At 34.8% G+C, this 19,947-nt stretch overlaps 1 protein-coding gene across 1 annotated transcript; it reads right to left on the bottom strand.

Annotated features, from left to right (window-relative positions):
* Positions 1 to 8,241: 8,241 nt before the first annotated feature.
* LOC128558973 (uncharacterized) lies at positions 8,242 to 19,305 on the bottom strand. The gene is made up of 2 exons (XM_053549527.1): positions 19,172 to 19,305; positions 8,242 to 8,853 (listed from the first exon to the last, which is right to left on the bottom strand). The coding sequence occupies exon 2, from the start codon at positions 8,832 to 8,834 to the stop codon at positions 8,265 to 8,267; it is 570 nt and encodes a 189-aa protein (XP_053405502.1). The 5' UTR covers positions 8,835 to 8,853; positions 19,172 to 19,305; the 3' UTR covers positions 8,242 to 8,264.
* Positions 19,306 to 19,947: the final 642 nt, after the last annotated feature.

Genomic DNA, 19,947 nt, shown 5'->3' with positions numbered 1-19,947 from the left:
TAGAAATATCTCTACAGGACACAGATGTACCCAAAACAACATGAGTCACTTAATGCCAATCTGACAATAGAGCATTGTACTTCATTTCATTTTGATAGTTAATTGTATGCCAAATTTAACTAAATTTCAAAATACATTAAATTACATCTAAACCTACTTTAGCAACCATCTGTATTAAACAGCTGTTTGACTTAAGCAACCATTCATAAAAACTTCTCAAATTACCTGTATGTTCTAATTTCAATTTGTCTTAAGCAGTCACCTGCCTTATGCAACTGGTGCTCTCTATGGCTGGCTGCTTAATACAGGTATGACTGTAAACCAAAAGTTATCCTACCTCTTTATTTCAGTACATTTGAGTGCTCGGAAGCCATGAATTGGTTACTGAGAAAGGGCATCATATGAAATTACATGCAAAACTTTCATCCCCTACTGCAAACAGTCAAGCTAAAAAATCTATCAGAATATTAATACAGGACTGGTATGACTGTAAACCAAAAGTTATCTAACTTGCTTATTTCAATAGATATGATGGCTTGGAAGCCATACAATGGTTACTAAGAAATGACACAAATGTCGTAATTATGACATTACATGCAAAACTTTCATCTCCTCCAGGACCTGCAAACAGTTGAGCTAAAAAAAAGTATCAACTTATGAATATTAATTTAAGTAATGGATTGCAGCTCTTTCAAAAGTGTTTTCTATAGCTTTTACTCTTTAGATTAATTAATCATTAAGCAGACTATTTTCACACTGATTTATTAACTAGTCCCACTGTGACAGGAACCAAGGCCAGGTGTAGACAATGTTTACATCTGTAATTAAATACTGTACATCTGAGTAATATTCACAACATTTTAGACATTTTATTTGTTACTAATATTACAGAAAAATGTCACTCACAAATTCAAAATATTTTATGTCATGCCCTAAAACACCTGACAATTCATGAATTCTTAAAACAGTGAACAAGCCTCCTAACCTAGAAATTGTTAAATAAAGTCCTCACAAAAATCACCTTCTCTACAGTGACATTGTTTAAATATCACTAAGTTCAAGTGAATGTCTAGCAAGAGTTTATTCATGATTTTTTGTTTTTTTGTTAATGTATGGTTTTTAAGTAAGCGGGTTATAATTTGAAATTTTTTTAGCTTTACAGTGGATTTGCTTTTGTTTTGATTGGGTATAGAGCCACACTGACACAATTTAATGTAATGGCAACTCTTCAAGCTTTTAATGATGGAGGAAGAAACCCCAGGTGCCCCTCTAGACATTATTTCATCACTGGCCAGCACTTGGGTAGAACCACCGACCTTATGTAAGCCTGCAGGACGACTTCCTCACATGAAGAATTCTACACGCCAAGCAAGGTTTCAAACACACATCGGTAAGGGGTAATTGATTCTAAGTCAGCAATCCTTGCCAACTTGCCCACAAAGGCCCCTAGCTTTACAATGGAAGAACAATATATGAGCCGTGCCATGGGAAAACCAACATAGTGGTTTTGCAACTAGCATGGATCCAGACCAGCCTGCGCATCTGCGCAGTCTGGTCAGGATCCATGCTGTTCGCTAACAGTTTCTCCAATTCCAATAGGCTTTAAAAGCAAACAGCATGGATCCTGACCAGACTGCGCGGATGCGCAGGCTGGTCTGGATCCATGCTGGTCGCAAACCCACTATATTGGTTTTCTCATATACAGTGAAATTATCATTTATATTCATGAGGAGGTGAATTTTTTTATTGAAAAAATATTATAAATTATTTCCTTAAAATAATTTCATTTATTCCTCGAGACTTAAAATGTTTGTTAGTTGCTAAGGATTCGGGATTAATCGGCCTTTATTATTCAGTTGAACTGGTTCTCGTTTTATTAATACAGTACTGATGTGCATGTTCAGCGAGCCGAGAACACAGCCAGTTGTTCGATATAAAAGCAAAAAGCCCGTGCAGATTTCTCACATTGCGTCTGAAAGGGCGAATAGACCGTTATTATACACTGACAGAATCTACAGTTCTTCTACATGTCGTTCAGTAAAGATAAACTTAAAGTAATCTTAAATTGAGATGCCGCATGAACGTGTTAGACCTAAACGACAAGGCCGGGAAAGGAAGGACGAAGGTCACAGGCAAAATGTAAGAGCAAAATCGTCAACAACAGGAATATCACCATAGGACGAGAGGAGAGAAACAAAAGGCCGGCCAGGAACGAGGTGCGAATCAGATACCTCCACATGACCTTGGAACACGAGGGACCGGTAATTGTGCAAACGATATCGAGAAGGAAGAAACAGACAGTTACAAGATAATGCTGGTGGGTGTATTAATAATATTATTGATTTTTAAGTATTTTATATGGTTCGGGTATTTCACAAGACTATGTCATGGTTAGAGGTAAAATTTCAAGGAGGGTGTGGCGGTGGTAAGTGTATAGGTCATCTATACTAGGCTCGTCTGTATGGTCAGCATGTCTAATATTGAACAAAAAGTTACAGTCTGTAGGAAGATGCGCAAATTAAATCATACCTTCTGTTAGTCTTACCAGTGTCTTATTGGCGGCACATCTGCTTTCCTCCCTTGAACAGATTTTCAGAGACGAATATATCAATTTGGCATTATTGCCGGTCAAAGGGGGCATTTAGTTATCAAAACGTTTTTTGTAAGAAAGACATTTTAGACTGTCTACCGACGGTCAGGCTGAAAACACTCGGGCAGAATTATTCTATATGCAGTGGTCGTAAGCGTTCATTATTTATGCGGCGACATATCTAACCAATCAGTGATAAAGTTCAGAAAATGCTTTGTTACATGTACAAGTTTTAGCATGGCGTGTGCTCAGTGGGCAGTTTCAGTTGCGTCGGGTGATATCGCCCGCATCCTGGTCTTAAAACATAACAGACTTGTGGTGGCGATGTGTGCAGGTTAATGACGCAGCGGAAAAGGTTCGGGCGAGTACACGTCACTGCATGTGCAATTACTTCATTAATATTCAAATTTTCCATAAAAAAGCACATACTTCGCTCCACATTCGGGAGTGTCCTGCAGTCAGTATAACTTTTCAGTGAAGTATCAAAACCCACATCCCGGGATAATTTGCAAGTAGAACATTTCAGAGACATTTTAGGGGTCAAGATTGGGGTCGCGCCCGGAGATGAAGTTCAAATGAAATTTCGTCTCAGAGCTCAAAAAAAAAAAAAAGAAATATCGATATAGTTAACTTAGCAAATTCACCGGTCAAAGTAGACTATATCGACCCAAAATAACAGCTGTTAAATTTCTAAAATAGGTCAAGATCTAGGTCAAGGGACTTGTCATCAAAAAACGCAAAACGCATACCGTCTAGTACGTTTAATAGTCTTCTCTGCTAACACAAACACTGGACTGACACAGAAAGTTTTTATTTTGATACAACACTTCCTTTTGAGGAATGGATAACATTGCAAAATTTGCTAGGATTTAAAGATACGCCACAAAATACCTGTATTCTTTTGTATTTCCACGACGGTAGTTTTACATGATTTGCATGAAAAGATTGAAATATACAAGTATTGAGTAACAAGTTGACGGTGACATAGATTAGGCCAAAACAAGGCGTTTAATGACTTAATACTATATTTAATCAATGTAACAATATGTACAGAAATTAGTGTATTAAGTTAAATTTCGAACACATTTGGTTTCTTCAATGTAAAGTAGTCATTCTATGCTATGCTCTTAAAACTATGATGATAAGAGATTGATTGAATAAGTTTTTGCATACGAAGCTGTAAAACTCATTTATTTAAGGAAGGGCCTTGATTATCCATCATGGCTGTATATTACTTGTAATTTAAGAATGATTTTCATGAAGTTTCCGTGGTTAAAAAGAAAAGGTTACTAGGTCGTGGTGGGCATTTAAGAATTTTGTGTTGAAATCAAACATGAAATCAGGCAAACAGCAGAACTATCTAGACGATTTTACTGGAGGTGGTTTTGCGGCTTTAAATGTATTTAAGGATTTGATAGCAGTTGGCAAACGAAAAAACAAAGCAATAATGATTGAAATTTTGGGGTTCAGAGCCTGATTTGTAGACCTACAGATGGTGATCCGAATTCTGACCACTACACTTCAGAAAGTAAATTAAAAAAAAAAAAACAAACAAAAAAACGATTGTTTCACAGAATAATTTTTATTCAGGACTGCAGATGTATGTGGATTGTTTCGTCTCTGCTTCATCCGGCTCATTCTGTTGATTTAGCAAGCCTATCACCACATAAGGGCTGAGATTTATTTAGATTTAACAATACTAGGATTCTTGCGATATTACAGTCGGTATACCCGTTTTTTTTTTTTAGGACTATTTTTGGATTACCAATCAGGGTAAACAGTTGTTTTTTCTGCAAATGCTTGGGGTGAAGGTTTGGATTAAAGGTCATTGGTGTCACGCAAACTGTTGCCTGACACGTGGCATAAATGTGGCATAACTTCCGATAGAATTGTTCTAGAACTATTATATTATTCCCCATTTATCTGGGGTACCGACTTGTCGAATAAAGAAATCAAATTCAGTGGCGATTATGTTTGGGTGCCTTCATATAAATATTTTATTCAAAACCAATCACGTGCCTGGTCGTTTTAATGGCATTTGAAATGGCCTGCTTCGCCTTCAAATTGAAAAGTTCAAGACATTCTTTATTTAGAACAAAGAAGTATAAAATACACATTTTATTTCATTGGTCGGAAATCTCTACCGATTCTCTGATAATGTGTAGCACTGCTTTTAAAAGCATTTGAAATATTTCGACAATTATAACCGGTAAAAGTATAGCCTATACTTAGTGAATACGTCATCATGTTTATTCATGACGTATGGTTTAGTGTAAGGGTTCTCATCAAAGTTTATCATACCTTACGAGCATTATTTTCATTAGTTTTTATATGAGAGTGTTTTAAAGTAATCTATTACAGGGTTGTCATACGGAATCAAATTCATTTTTGCGGCGGTAGACATAAACCTGTTTTATTGCAGATTTATTATAACTACGAATAAAGGATGTTTACAGTTGTTTTCATATTAGCCTATTTTGGCAGGCCACCTATTCAGATTAATTAAGTGTACTGGTAGATTGAAGCGTCGGTGGGATCCGGTATTTAGAGAAGAGGCTGACCTGTCTTTTACGGACAGTATTTGGTTATACGTTTAATAAATTCTAAGACAAATCAGAAAGGGGATTTTATTTTGTTGAAAATACAAAACGAAACCAGTGTAGCTTGCCCATAATTCCATTAATTTAACGCGATTCTATGAAATATTAAGATACTATTTTCTTATGGGCAATATCCCCCGAGTCAAACATTCAAAAGACCAAATAGTTCAAGCAGTTTCTGAGAAAATGTTCATCGCTACCGACGCTTTACATGCTAGAGGTTTAAATTTATGACAATTATTTCACAATTTGGACACAAATTCAAATAAAACTTGTGTGTGCCAAAAGTTGATACAATTCTTCATTGATTTAGGTAAACTATTAACAATATCCGAAATTACGAATTTTTGGTGATTTGAAACTATGTATGTACTTTTACCATGTATACACGCAAATAAAACAAATAATTTTTCATGACTACTTACTGTGATTCAGAAGTTCTGACGTCACAAATAACCTAACATCGAATTATTTTGTTAAGATCTAGTTTGCCCAAGATTTTTACGGTTAACCAAATCACACTATAATGTGTTATGCCACAGCAACTTTTTTCCCGGTAAAATGTTGTTCAGATTTATGCTATTTGGGATAAGTGCATCAATACGCTTAATTAGTTTTTCCTGTACGTACTGATCATTCGTATTAGAAAATTACAGTATCTTTCGGTAACACCGCGTGATATTTTCGACTCCAGCGTTGGCTTGCCGTGTGGATTGAATGTTTACCTATATTTTATGCGTTCGCTATAATTTCTTTCGCGCGGATTCATTGCATTTTACTTGAGATTTGCCGCGTCACAGAGATGCTTTAATAAAAATTGTAAATGTTAATATTTCTTGTGTTGATTTTTTGGGGATAAATTTTGCAAAATTTATTGTGGCGGAAAAAATCAATAAAATCGAGAGGAGACGGACGCATGGTTTTGTTAAACAGCTTTCTAGCACTGAGTGTTGGTAGCAAGCTCTTGACGTTGCTTCGTGGCATCGTTTTGGTGCGGAGCCGTGGTGAGCTGAGGTCTGCTGTCATACATTCGGGTGTGGTCCGTGTGCTGGGTGCCGTCTGCGGTTTTTAGGGGTCATCGCATCGCGTGTTGTCTCATGCTTGCGCCTGGTCTCCTCTCGCTTGAAGATAGAGCGACCAAAAACATGCCAACTTAACTTTTCAATGTTTTTCTCAGATCTATTGATGCATTTACCTTAGCAGATGTAGAATATATTAATTTAGAAATCAAGTATTTTAAGTCATTTGTTCGTCATAATGTGTTATATGATCTTAAAACATTTAACAGTATAACAATGAGATAAATAAAAGACAAAGAATGGTACATGTTCTTATTTTATGTCGAGTAATATGGAATAATATAAATTATTTCCTTAAAATAATTTCATTTATTCCTCGAGACTTAAAATGTTTGTTAGTTGCTAAGGATTCGGGATTAATCGGCCTTTATTATTCAGTTGAACTGGTTCTCGTTTTATTAATACAGTACTGATGTGCATGTTCAGCGAGCCGAGAACACAGCCAGTTGTTCGATATAAAAGCAAAAAGCCCGTGCAGATTTCTCACATTGCGTCTGAAAGGGCGAATAGACCGTTATTATACACTGACAGAATCTACAGTTCTTCTACATGTCGTTCAGTAAAGATAAACTTACCCTCCCGCCACACCCTAAGGTTGCTAATGCAGTAGTTTTTTATGGTTAACTTAGTTTTTTTGGTGAAAGACCTGACATTCTGGAGAAATTTGTGTCAGATTTGCTGCGTTTTGTATTATACTTTCAGGGTACAGATTTCTTATATGGCGTTTATTGAAGATGTCAGTGAGCTGTTAGTGCAACGTACACTGTGAAGTCTCCGATATCCCAATTATAATCATACTCAAAGAAGTTACGAATGAATGTTCTGTGATAGAAGCCAAGTCGAAGGAACTTCAAAGTACCGTAGATAGATAATTCCTGAAATTAACTTTTGGATAGTTCCCGATTTATGGAATTCAGGTGTATTGTGTTGATAAATAACAGCATTCGTTAGAATGTTTTTAACTGGAGCTGTCTGCTTTTTTAGGATATCGGAAATTAAATAATGTTTAAGACATTTTCTGTAAAAGAATATATAGGAAAGAAATTACATGAACTTGTGTATTACTTTAGCTTAGGTATTTTCATTTATATCTTAGCTTCTAGATAAAAGATAAGGCTCACTGGCAGTTATTTATGTGTTTTGTATTTTTATGAATCGGTAATTATACCTTAAATGTTAGGACTGTCGCTCAAATAATGTTGAATTGAGGGATCAGGCGAGATATCGAGTTAATTAGATTGCTAAACAATAACCGGTTGGGTGTTTGTTTTGTGGCGATTTATACGGTAGAACGCCGAACTAGAGATATATCTATGCGTTTGGTGTGATGAATTTTATTCGGAAACAGTTCAGTGTAATTTGCGTTGTCGTCTGTCAGTTATGGACACGGTCCGCTCAGTTTGGTGAAGCTATGTTTGCCTTTATCGGGCCTATCACAAGGCATTATTGTCTTAAACAGTGCACCAAAGGTTTTTCATTGCAAAAGATGCACCTTGCTATTTAAGGTTGGTTGACCTGAAGTTGCTTCGGGTCACTAGGATTTCGTCCTTATAGTACTGGCGCAAAGAATCACTTTTACCGAATCATCATGAATGATAGTGGATTACAGTATTTTCAGTAACAAGAATCGCCTAAAGTCTAGAAAAATATCATTATCTAAAACAGATGAAAACATCTTTACATAAATAGGAAATTTTAATACATATATTAATGCACTCATTGACACAAATAGTTTATTGAGATAGTGGTCCAAAACTTGTACAGAACTCCGAATGACTTATTTTTTCCTTAAAATTTGTTACTAGAGACAATGAACTTTTATATAAGGAAACACATTTATTTAATACAAGGCATGTATGAACTAGTTTTAGTATCTACCGGTACACCATTTATATTTTCATATTTGCAAGGAAACCAGCTCAGAATGCATTTGCCAGTCTTTTGTAACAAAGTTAACGAATATTACATTTGAATAAGCAGAAGTGTACTCATGTACTATTTTACCTTTGAAAATACATTAGCTCCAGCTAAATTACACTGAATGTGATTATGAAAATACTTGTTGTTTATAATCACATGCAGTAGTCCAGTACAGTCAATGTCGGCTGCTGATGTCTTCTGATCATATCCAGGGGCGTTGATGAAACATTTAGCTATACTCCAAGGATCTCCAGTCCACTGCTGAGTTTGGGTGTTTTTCCAATAAGGAGCTGGTGGTGTGGACGCATGGTTAGTTATTATATTGTCATAGATTGCACCACATACGTTGTTTGGGCAAGCATTTTTACCATTCGTATAGCAGCAGTTACAGTTAACTTGGTCCAAAGGACATTGATTCTTTCCTATTTTCACATGGTCTGGTTTGAGAGTCCTCAGAGCACACAGACCACATGTCACTGTGTGAAGATGTTTTGTCTGTTTAATGTTATCTAAGATGTCTTTATGCTGTTGTTTGGCGACGTCGTCACAAAATGGCGCTAGTCCTTCTTTTAAGTATCCTAAGCCAAGTCCGGCCTTCACCCATTGTCTGTACTTCTCATTTTCTAAGTGGTGTTGATGTGCCATCCCGATATTGAAAAGGAACCTGAAGAAAACAGGTAATAGTATTAACTAGTACACCATAAATAAAACAGTATACTGTACAATCTATGATTATATAATATGTATTTTGCCGGCCGCGGTTGATCTATACGCATATACCAGTGCTGAAACTATTTTCAATTATCGATTTGCAACTCAAGGTCACTGTAGCCTCGACCTTTAAGCAGCCGAGCTCAAATCGATAGGGGTCGTCTGTCAGTCACGAACAACCGGCCTAGGATTTTTGAGATTCCTAACATACAACGTTTTTGAGCTACTAATCGGTAACCATTTTCCAAAGATGTGTTTGCTAAATCAATATGGTCAATGGCCGGGAAGTTTGATATTTCTGTGTAGAGGCATTCTACAGTTATCAATCGAAACCCAATTTTCAAATTAAGTTCATCACAACCTTGACCTCAGAGTATAACCATTCACGGCATATCTTTGTACCAAGTTTGAGGTTTCTGAGCCAAAGTGTACAGAAACTGATGAGACGGACCGACTGACAGACAAACTGTCCAGATGCATATGCTGCCCTTCGTAGACATGTATACATGTAAAGCTGAAATACAAATCATCCATAAAATGCTTGGCAGTATGCATATGCCCAGTTCATGTTGATGGTGCGTATCAAGTTGTATTTGAATTAGATGAAAATTGTAGATGTGGAGGTCACAAACTAGTGTAACATAGAATAATTAAACAAAGCAAACAAGGAAGACATAACACAAAAAAAAAATGGGACAGGTCTTCTTCTTTGTTACTGGTAAAAATACGTGCCATGATTAGTGAGGTAGTACCACGTTTGACATTTTTGGTGAATGACAAAAATATTCATTTGATTCCAAAATCTAGTTACGTTATGATTAAGACTTTTTTCATTTAAAATGTAAGTAGTACTTGAAAAAGAAGTTGTTTAAAAGTTTTTTCTTCTTCTGTATTTAGCTCTAGCGGTCCCTAAAACGGCCAGGCATTCCATTTGAACACAGCTGGAAAATGACCTTATGATGTAGCTATGACCAAATTTGATGATGAAATTCCAACAAGTGGTTAATGAGAAGAAGTCATTTAAACGTTTTACTATTTTTACATCTACAAGGTTCCTTCAAGGGGCCATTTCAAAGAACTTTAGAGAGGACCTTGCCTAGATGCTACAGACCAAGGTTGGTGCAAATGTAACCATTAGTTTCAGAGCATAAGATCATGCAGACAACGGACCATCCGCCTACACTAATAGCTCACCTTCTGTCCAGCTTGGCTAATAAGGTAGAAATGAGAATGTAACAGAGCGCATTGAATGCTTTGTTGATTTCTAAACTAAACTTCAAGCCATATTAAAAACGTAAAACTAGAATGTAAACATAAGAAAGACATGGTCAGACTGGATACAGACTGGAGTAGCGTGATCTAGGGTGCTGTATTCAACTTGAGTGGGTTTTGCAAGATCGGATCACACATGGTGCGCAAGCAACCGTCTGGCAAAATCCGTGAGGACCGAATACAACAGCACAGAATCTGCAATACAATACGGATTATGTGCTATACCTGTTCGCATTTATATGTGAAAAGCAATCCGTGTTTTATATAATTTGTACAAATATTCAGTCTGAAGTGATGTAATTTAATGATAGTGTCTCCGAAGTTTCAGGCGTAAAAATCAGTTTTCAGTCTGATAGTCAGCCTTGGCTGGCGTAACGGTAGAAATATGCATATCTTATTTTTATTTATACAATAAAATGGTCATTAAAATGGCACTTGATCTGTAATGGTACACTTGGTTCGACGCTAGGATCGCCGTGAAATCCAAAAGCAGAACATGGCAGATCATGTCATCTAAAGAGATCCCGTTGTTATTGTATGTTTACAGGCAAAAATCATATATTCAATGTATTAATTAATCCAACAACGATTTTTGACAGTGGCGTCATTTTGTTAACAAAGTATAAATAATCATGGTAAAGGCATCGCACAATACAGTTCGTTTAAAGACGCTCGCTACAGTTTGGTATTTTTTTCCCAATAATAGATTTTGATGAAATGTTCTGTATTACAAGATCATGTCATGATCTATAATTGATAAGTGAAATAAAAATACTAGGCCACCAGCATTGTTTCAATTTTATTAACCCCTAGATATGGTGCTATTTTTAACATTTTTCAATATTTCTATACTCCTAAAATATATTTCAGTTAAGTACAATAACCGGCATAAAATTGATATCTAAGCATTTTTATAACAAAAACAATATATCTGTTAGAAACATGCTAAGAAAATGATTTTGTAAAAATAAATATACTTGTTCAGCAGACCCAAGGGCTACTTTTGCATAGTTTTGTCATTCTTAAGTTGGTACTTCTGCTATTTTATCAAGTTTCACACAATAGAATTAAATTAAACTCTGCACATACATTTGGTTATGTCTACCTAATCCAAAACAAAAAGAAAATTGATAGGTCACTGTATTAGATTTGGCTTAAATCAAATTACATCGAGGTGGGGTGTGGCGGGCATTTATACAATGCAGGTTGGTACGAAATACGTATTCAGTTTTTATTTCAAACAAGGGCATATATTCAGCCAAATTCTTGACAGTATTCGGTATTTGTCCGTAGCTTAAGGCAAAGATATTTAAGAAGAAGATCTGATGGCCCATGGCCGCTCACCTGAGGACCATTTAGAATAAACTCGCTAAAAGTGTGATTATAGAAACTTTTTTCTTTATTTCTATAGGAAAAAAATCATTTTGGCCACCACACCCTTTAACTTTAACATATTGATCTTAAAAGCAAATGGTGATATTTACTCCACTTAGCCAATCACCCCACTAAGTATGAAGAGTGCAGGTTAAAGGCTTCTCGACAAATGCTACGAAAACTCTTTCAATGTTTCAGGAAATGACTTAGAGATATATCAAATCATCAAACGGCAGATTTCCTAATAAGTGGATTTTAACGTGTTGCTGAAGTATTTTGATGTCAAAGAACGATGTAAGTTTCCGCCTTGGATACGGTACGGGATTAGAAACAACCAAATTGCCACGGTCTTGTCGGAAAAACGACCGCAAGGTCATAGCTACGGTCATTAAATTCTGCTATCAAAATATTTCTGTAAAATGCTTTTCCCCTTCCGTTTGGATCCGTTTATGTTTACAAAGACGTTTGTTTATTTTACAGTCTGTAATAAAGCGCTTTGAAATGTAAACACACTAAACAATAGCATAAATTTAATTAAGTCAATACACTACGTTTACGATGCAAAAAGTAACTCTTCGACGGCCGAGCGGTAACGATATGCGTGTTACACCTTTTGGTCGGGAGTTCGATTCCCATACCCGTAAAAAAAGTTTGAAAATGTATTTAATTTCTTTCTTTTTTCTATACGATTCAACGAAAACAACACAAGCTGGTTAATCTAGTATACTAACTTGTTCACTTACTTAAATGCGTTACTTTGAACACGTAATTATGTTTAAATACGCATCATTTGTATTATATGATCTAATGTTTTTAAACCTTTCGTACATGAATTAGAAACCAGGGAAAAACAAACTTAATCATAGTAAAAACTATTAAATTAAACATAATGTTAAATGCAAAATAACAAAATGAGTGATGCAAGGTTCGAACCATCAAAACCCGCTCTACCTACTGCCCATTAAGCCAACTATTGAACTTACTTCCAATATATTTTGTTTTAAAAGAGAATGCTATGTACTGATTGTTTATTTACATGTTGCTAAAAATAGAAACGCCATAATACTGTGTGATACTTTTTTAAAGTAGGTGATAAACATCTTTATTGATATAACTATGTGCAATACACCGACAATACAGGCAGTTATGGAACTCCATTGATGTATTCTGGTGTTGATATCATATATGGTATATATGCGGTGCGTATACGTAAAGTAATAAATATACATAAAAACAGTGATTATACATGAATATTAAGCGTTCACAGTGCATGTGACGCTTTCAACTGTATGTACGATGATTTTAATCGTGCACGGTCGTTTCAGTTGTATATATGGTGCTTTTAACGATATATGATGTACTTTCATCAGCTTTTGCTACCTTTTAACTTTATATGCAGTTACTTTAGCTGCATATGTAGTGTATTCAGCTTTTTAATATATATGCTGTTATTTTAATATTGTATCGAAAATTGTGTGTATATTTTTTGTATAAGCGGTGGCCACAACATTATACGCAGAGTTTTTAACTTCATATGCGGTGTTTTACTTGTATCTAAGGTGTACAAACTTTTTGTATAAGTCCGTCCATGCACCTATGTACCTCAGCAACTGTATTTAAGTTTCTTTTTAATTTACACTCGATGATTTCAACTGCACAGCCATTGTATGGCACATTGTGTAAACAATTGTACAAACACAATTAATAAATCGGAATATTAATTTTAAACTTCCCATGATTACACGTGTTATTTCTCTTAGCCCTAAATATTCGAAAGCATAAAATGACTTTTCACAAACACTAATTGTGCAAATTGTTTCGCTTTTAAAGTTTGAAGAATCACTACTTATTGTAAACAATTCTTTTCTAGATTACTACTGATGTCCATTTCTTATTTTTTTATCAGTGTAAGCAAAGAAAATAGCTTCTGCAATGCTCGTTTTTTTTGTAATAAAGTTGCCCTCACAATGTTGGTAAACCATAATGAAGTATGAAAAACAACTAATGATGTTGAAAAAAAAAATCACATACAGGGGCGTACCTGGATGATTTTGAACTGTACGCAAGATTTGAGCAGCAGTAGCTACAAATCAATCAGAAATGCTGCGAATGTGGAGTAGGTGAGGGAAGGGGTCTCCATCTCCCGGCGGATTGGGCTTTTGGGGCCTTCCCTTGAAAATGTTGAAAAATGGTCCGCAAGAGATGCGTTCTCTTGCTATATTCCAGCGTTAATATATTTTGTTTGTCACATTTGTACTACATATTACAAAGATAATCATTTAAATTCATAGTTTATCACACCGCGCATGCTTACTGGCAGGGATCTAAAATTGCAACTGGAGCAGCCCCGGATACACCACTGTTCGTATAGAGTCCTATGTAACTTTACCATGGAAAGTGTGTGCTTCACTAGCTCGATCGCTATGGCACGATACTTGGCCCGTACTAGTATTCATCAATAATTTTATCTAAGATTTTAAAATGTTTAATATCTATTTCGCAGATTTTTCCTAACTAAATGAATTATGCCAGACTTAATATGTTGAAAAGTCAGAGTTCCGTGAATTGCTCGTACCATACACTCCAGGACAAAACAACTTTAAATCAACAGTAACAGTAGATATATAGTTATGTTTCAAAATATTTGCGACCTGAAACACCCAGGTCATTATATGATATGTTTTATTGTGCAACTGTCAAGACCCATGCAGGCATATTGTTTATCGCCAAATGGACCTAACAATGTGTCTGTTAGTGTAACTGCATCTAAACTCTTACCTAATACTAACTGCTACACGTGTGAACAAATCGTATATTCGAACCGTGCGCAAAGCTGTTATTATCATTATTTATTATTTGATACCCTCTACAATGTAAATATCGCATATACTTATTAGGCAATGAATGGAACGTTAACGCACACATTAAGGATGTACAAGTTTTTTGTTGTTATCGTTTTTGAAATCTTCGTCAATGTGTAATTTAATGCATAACTTCCTCATCTGCATTTTAACAGGTTTTTGATAAATGTATCTACCCACATATTGCAAATATTTCAAGTTTTCTCACGCAAAACGTAACTTATTTCTAGTTGCTGTAAACAACATCTAATATTTGCAAACGCAAATTCCAACTGCGTAAATTGCTAAATGGTATTTCGGTATCTAGATTTGGATATAGATTGATAGATTTAATTGCAAACATGAAAACAATCTCAAATATCACACCAAGAGTATAGTATTTAGCGTAACTTTTTTATTTCTCAACATCGGTTGATAATTTTTGTTCTGCTGCTGCTCTCTTGGTTTACCAGTAAAACACATGCCATTTGAAATTTTGAGTAAGACGGTGTCCTGTGCTAACACATTTTCCGATATGCCCAAATTGAGTACATTGAGGTTTAATGGACATACATAGTATTATGTTTGTATGTTTGTAGAAACGAGCGCTCGGTCGTTGCCGTAGAAAAGATTTGTTGTGTATAATGACGCACCGACACAAATTTAGGTCATGTGAACTTTCTAGCTTTGGTGGTGGAGGAAGACCCCATGTGCCCCTCCGCGCATTATTACATCACGGTCGGTCATCTAGGTAGAACTACCGACCTTCCGTAAGCCAGCTGGGTGGCTTCTTTGCATGAAATGTACAATAGAATCTCTTTGCAAAATAATGCCCCTGAAGTGATGCTCTAAATCTAAAACTTCCAATTAGTATACATGTATATTAAATGTAAATCATTGGCTAGACTTTTCGTACTAGTTTATAGATATTCCTACTTTGTTTAGCTAAAACATGCATTTTGTCTTATTTTAAATCTGTTGCATAGTACTGTTAATTGCAGGTTTACGTAAACTAAATGTAAACATAGTAATTGTTCATATTTTCAAATGAAAAAATCAAATCCAAAGCGCGCCTGTAGCTTGTATCCGCTCGTATCTTTGTAAGTTCGAAACCCCGCGCGAGGTGTCTATTTTTCAATACGATCAAGCTGGCTTTGTGAACAATTCATGGCTTTACCCAAGTACCAGTTCATGGCTAAAGTTATGTCCAAAGGAGGCACCCGGGTTCTTCCTCCCAACATTAAACACTGTTTAAAGCTGGATAGTTCTTTTAAGACACAAACACGAACTTGTAAAATATTGCAAGTTTACTTTTATTGGTCATCTTATATTAAACTTTCTAAACATTTCAGGGTTTACCTGCATATTTTCCATGACATTAATACACTTGCTTCGTTTGCATTGTTCGAATGTTTCTTTTGCCACCTGGGCATTTTGGTTCTTGTGAGACATTTCTATGCGTAATTTCTTCTATAGAAAACTTTAACCAATGGATGACCAATATATAAATATCCGTTCGATTTGTCCTCGCTGTCAGTTTATGTATTCGTGCATGCGTGTGTTCGAGAGTGTTTCTATTTGTGACAGGCGTATTTGGTGGTCAGTGTCTCTGGCTGTATTTGCTGTGCTCCATCATTCCATGAAATTTACACTTACATTTTACGTTATTTCTATATTCACGATTATTAATTAACACAAATCAATCTAATATTTAAAAAAAAACGTGTTTGATAATCTCATTAGTCATGAAGATGATATTTTTCAAATAAAGAACTTTAAATAGCCACTTAACCTCCTTAGGCTTTACATTTTATTGCATTTTTTGCATTTAAGCCTTTTCATTTTCATGGTGCCGAATTTGAATTGTACGCACAGGCGTATAGGCGTATGCCCAGGTACGCCCCTGACATAAACCGTTAAAATGCACCTCATATACAATTATAGAAAGAACCATATATACAGCTGAAATCACTACATATGCAACTTAAACCCATCACATGGAACCAAGTCCATATGCTGGTATAGATGTTTTTACACAAATTATTGGTTGCTATGCAAATACGGGGATGTTTTGATTTTAACGCGCATGCGCTCTTTACGTGTGGCAAAAGAACTCTCAACGATAAGAAAACCTACATAAAATTATCATTATATTACGAATTGTTTTGCCATTATAAAGATAATTTCAGTCAAGTAATTTATTATACAGTATACTTTGATTAAAGACATGTATGTTAATTAATCATATCTTACCTGAAAAGCCTGCTTTATTCTTATTTTCGTCAGAAAAGAACAAGCATTTCCAGTCTTCCACACATCATACAAATATAAAACTTGTTCCTTACATTTAAAAATTTCATATTTTTCATTAGATCTATTTTTCCCACAAATTCAATAGTTGTTATATATATTTTTCTTCGCCTTAAATGACATTTGCATACTTTGGGGTCGTGGCTCCATGCCACTGCATGTTTTAAGTGATATACCGGAAATCATTGCGTAACTATTATGCAATTGACATGATAAAACATAGGTCACCTGGGTAATCAAGACCGTAAGTTAATTTCGAGAGTGTCCCCTAATTAGAGTGGACCATAATAGTTACTGAAGCAAATAAGATGGCTTTGATGTGATATACATTAATGCTTTCGGTCATCAATGCCATTAAAAGAACGCACTCAGATAAATATATCACATGGCGGAGCTGTTTTGTGAATCAAAAAATAAACATTTCACGTGAGTATTTCAAAATCTATAAGAATATACTTTGGAACTTTAGTGGACATTTTCTTTTAAAACGATGAAAGTGTAGTTACAAAAAATCTAAATTCGTAAGATTTTAATCAAATCAAGGACTATAACTACACACTGAAGGAAAATACCTGATATAAATCTCTATTTTTTTATTTCTTATGTTTACATGCTGGATCATTTTCATAGCAAAAAATGTATCGCACAAGTAGTCATTATCCGCGATTTAATAGAATAATTATGATAAACTTGAATTCCGCAAAGAATAGAACAGATAAAGAATGTAAATATAGAACACCCCTCCCCGCTACCCGCCCCCTCTCTTTTAAATCTGACCGCTGCATTCACCATTCGATCCACTTTCAAATTCAAAGAAACAAATAAAATGAAAATAACAATTTTAAGATGATGAATGTTTTTGAATACTGAATGAATTGATCCCCGTATGAGTATAATTGGATACAAAACCAAAGGCTGAACTTTATTAATCAAACATTTCATTTTCAACTTCCGCTGTTTATTATATTTCAAGTATCATGTAAGCTAATTGCGACACGTGGTAAGTTATGGGAGATCACGTTAGGAAATAAAACAAAATCTTTGTTATTACTTTATAAATTCATCGAAAATATCATTTTTTTTTTCATTTTTCTTAACCTAAATTTGTCGAGATCAAAATTGCCGAATGAATAGTCCATTAATCCAAATGCAAATTAGTTAAAGCTTTGGGTTTGCAAAGAACTACATATATTTTCCTTTGTCTTTTGGTGGATATTTACTATAAAACAAACTCATTATTGATCGAATAGATCAAAATACAATATATCTCTAACGTAATTTATATTGTGCAGTCATGTCTTTTTGCCCTACGTAGATTGTTTCCCGTTGCTAAGCAAATAGCTCTGTGTAAAAAGGTCTATACAACATAAATCATATATGTCACCGTATATACAAATAAGAGTACCCAGAGTACGCTTAAATTCGCATACAATATTAAGAGTACAGTATACAAAATTTAAAACACAGCATATTATACAGTTAAGTCAAAGTTTAAAGTTTAACATAAATTGGACAATCAGATGAAAGCATCGCATAAAAGGACGCTAAAACATCGTACATATCAATGAAAGCACTACATATACTGGTATAAACATTGCTCATATATAAGAAGAGCCACTATACAGATACTGATATAAGTGCAACTTGAATTGCTACATAACGTTAGAAGACAGCTAATGCATTCCATAACGTAAATATGTCACGAAACATTTTTCTTCGCGAGACTGAATATAATGTTAATGAAATTAAAATCGCTTTTACAAAGTATGAAATGTTTTGTCATTGTTGTCGGATCATAACTACACTCAGTATGCCTTAAATTTTGAAACTGTGTTTAATTCTGTAACATCAATAGTATTTCAGTACAAAATACTTCCTAACTCCGACAAATACCGCCCGTAACAGCGCTCCCCTTTCACAAAGCTAATAAAACTTACTTTACTATTGGAAAAAAATATGGCAGTTTGAAATTTAATAAAGTGGTTGATCATGGAGCAAGCCATTTTAGTCTGTTATGACATCATTTACACGCTGCTGATTTTTTTAATTAGCAAATAACCTTTCAATTATATTAATTTCTATTTCTAATGCATTTTAAGTTCAATATGTCAAACACAGTAAATTTTATCATTAACATTATAGTTTTATATTAGGAAAAATAAGGTTATACAATTCAAATCAATATCTAAGAATTTAGTAAAAATGCGCTGTCTTTTTCCATTTTGTTTGAAACATAATGGCTGTCATTTAATGTTCATAGTTTTCTCATTTTTGACCGAGTTTGAAAATTCTTTCACTGCCCTAAATAGTACAAGATAAAAAGTAAACGACCTTGTTTCGATTTCAGGAGATACCGAAACCATAACTGAGCAGGTGTTTATGTGTCAAATATTCTACATTCTATAATAACTTGTATAGCTATTCATATCACATTAAGATTTGTATTTTTACATAGTAGAGATAAGAAGTATTCACCTAAATATGCAGTCTTATTTTCTTATTCCGGGGCTCATTTCAGCCATGATTGTCCGGGGAAAATACAAAACTGTTTACGCATGCGTTAATGTTTCACTGCGCATGTCAATATTAACATACCATGTGGTTTAATCATATCAATTACAGGCAGCGTAAACATGTTAACAAAGCAAAGAAGTATAAGATATATATCTTTATAGCTCTTTGAACAAAGTATATCATTGGTGCATAACATATGTGACAACTGAAGATTTGTAACAATATATAAATACAAGGGAGCATAATCAGGGATAAAACCAATTTAGGAAAATCTAGTTATTTACCATTGCCATTTTAAACCAGATCCATAGCGAAGGTGTATGTTCACCATACTAGGAAAGTCAGGGGCTTTCCATGAGCTCACTGAGACAGAGCTTGATTCTATTTATATTTCATTGCTGGATTAAACAATATTGAGACCAACATTACACTCTTTAAGGGTGTAGGAACGCTAAATGATACAACTTCGCTTAATGATACAACTAGCGTTAAATGATACAAAATTGATGCTAAACTAACGCTAAATGAAACGAAATCGAAGCTCAAACTAACGCTAAATGATGCAACATTTTTAGGCTCGCTAAAAGATACAAACCGTTGACGCTAAAAGATACAAATTTTCTATAGGGATATATGGAGAATTTCTACATTTGTTGACGACTTCACGAAAATATTATCTTAGTTTATGCAAGACATATCAAACTGAAATTTTAACATAGTTTTGTATGTTTCCCATT

The sequence above is a fragment of the Mercenaria mercenaria genome, chromosome 8 (assembly GCF_021730395.1).
Source record: "Mercenaria mercenaria strain notata chromosome 8, MADL_Memer_1, whole genome shotgun sequence".
Lineage (NCBI taxonomy): Eukaryota > Metazoa > Mollusca > Bivalvia > Venerida > Veneridae > Mercenaria > Mercenaria mercenaria.
Note: the sequence above shows the minus strand (reverse complement) of the source record. Positions and strands in the feature narration are given on the sequence as shown.

Coding starts and splice junctions, on each gene's coding strand:
- LOC128558973 (XM_053549527.1), bottom strand. CDS start 8,834: ATGGCACATCAACACCACTTAGAAAATGAGAAGTACAGACAATGGGTG.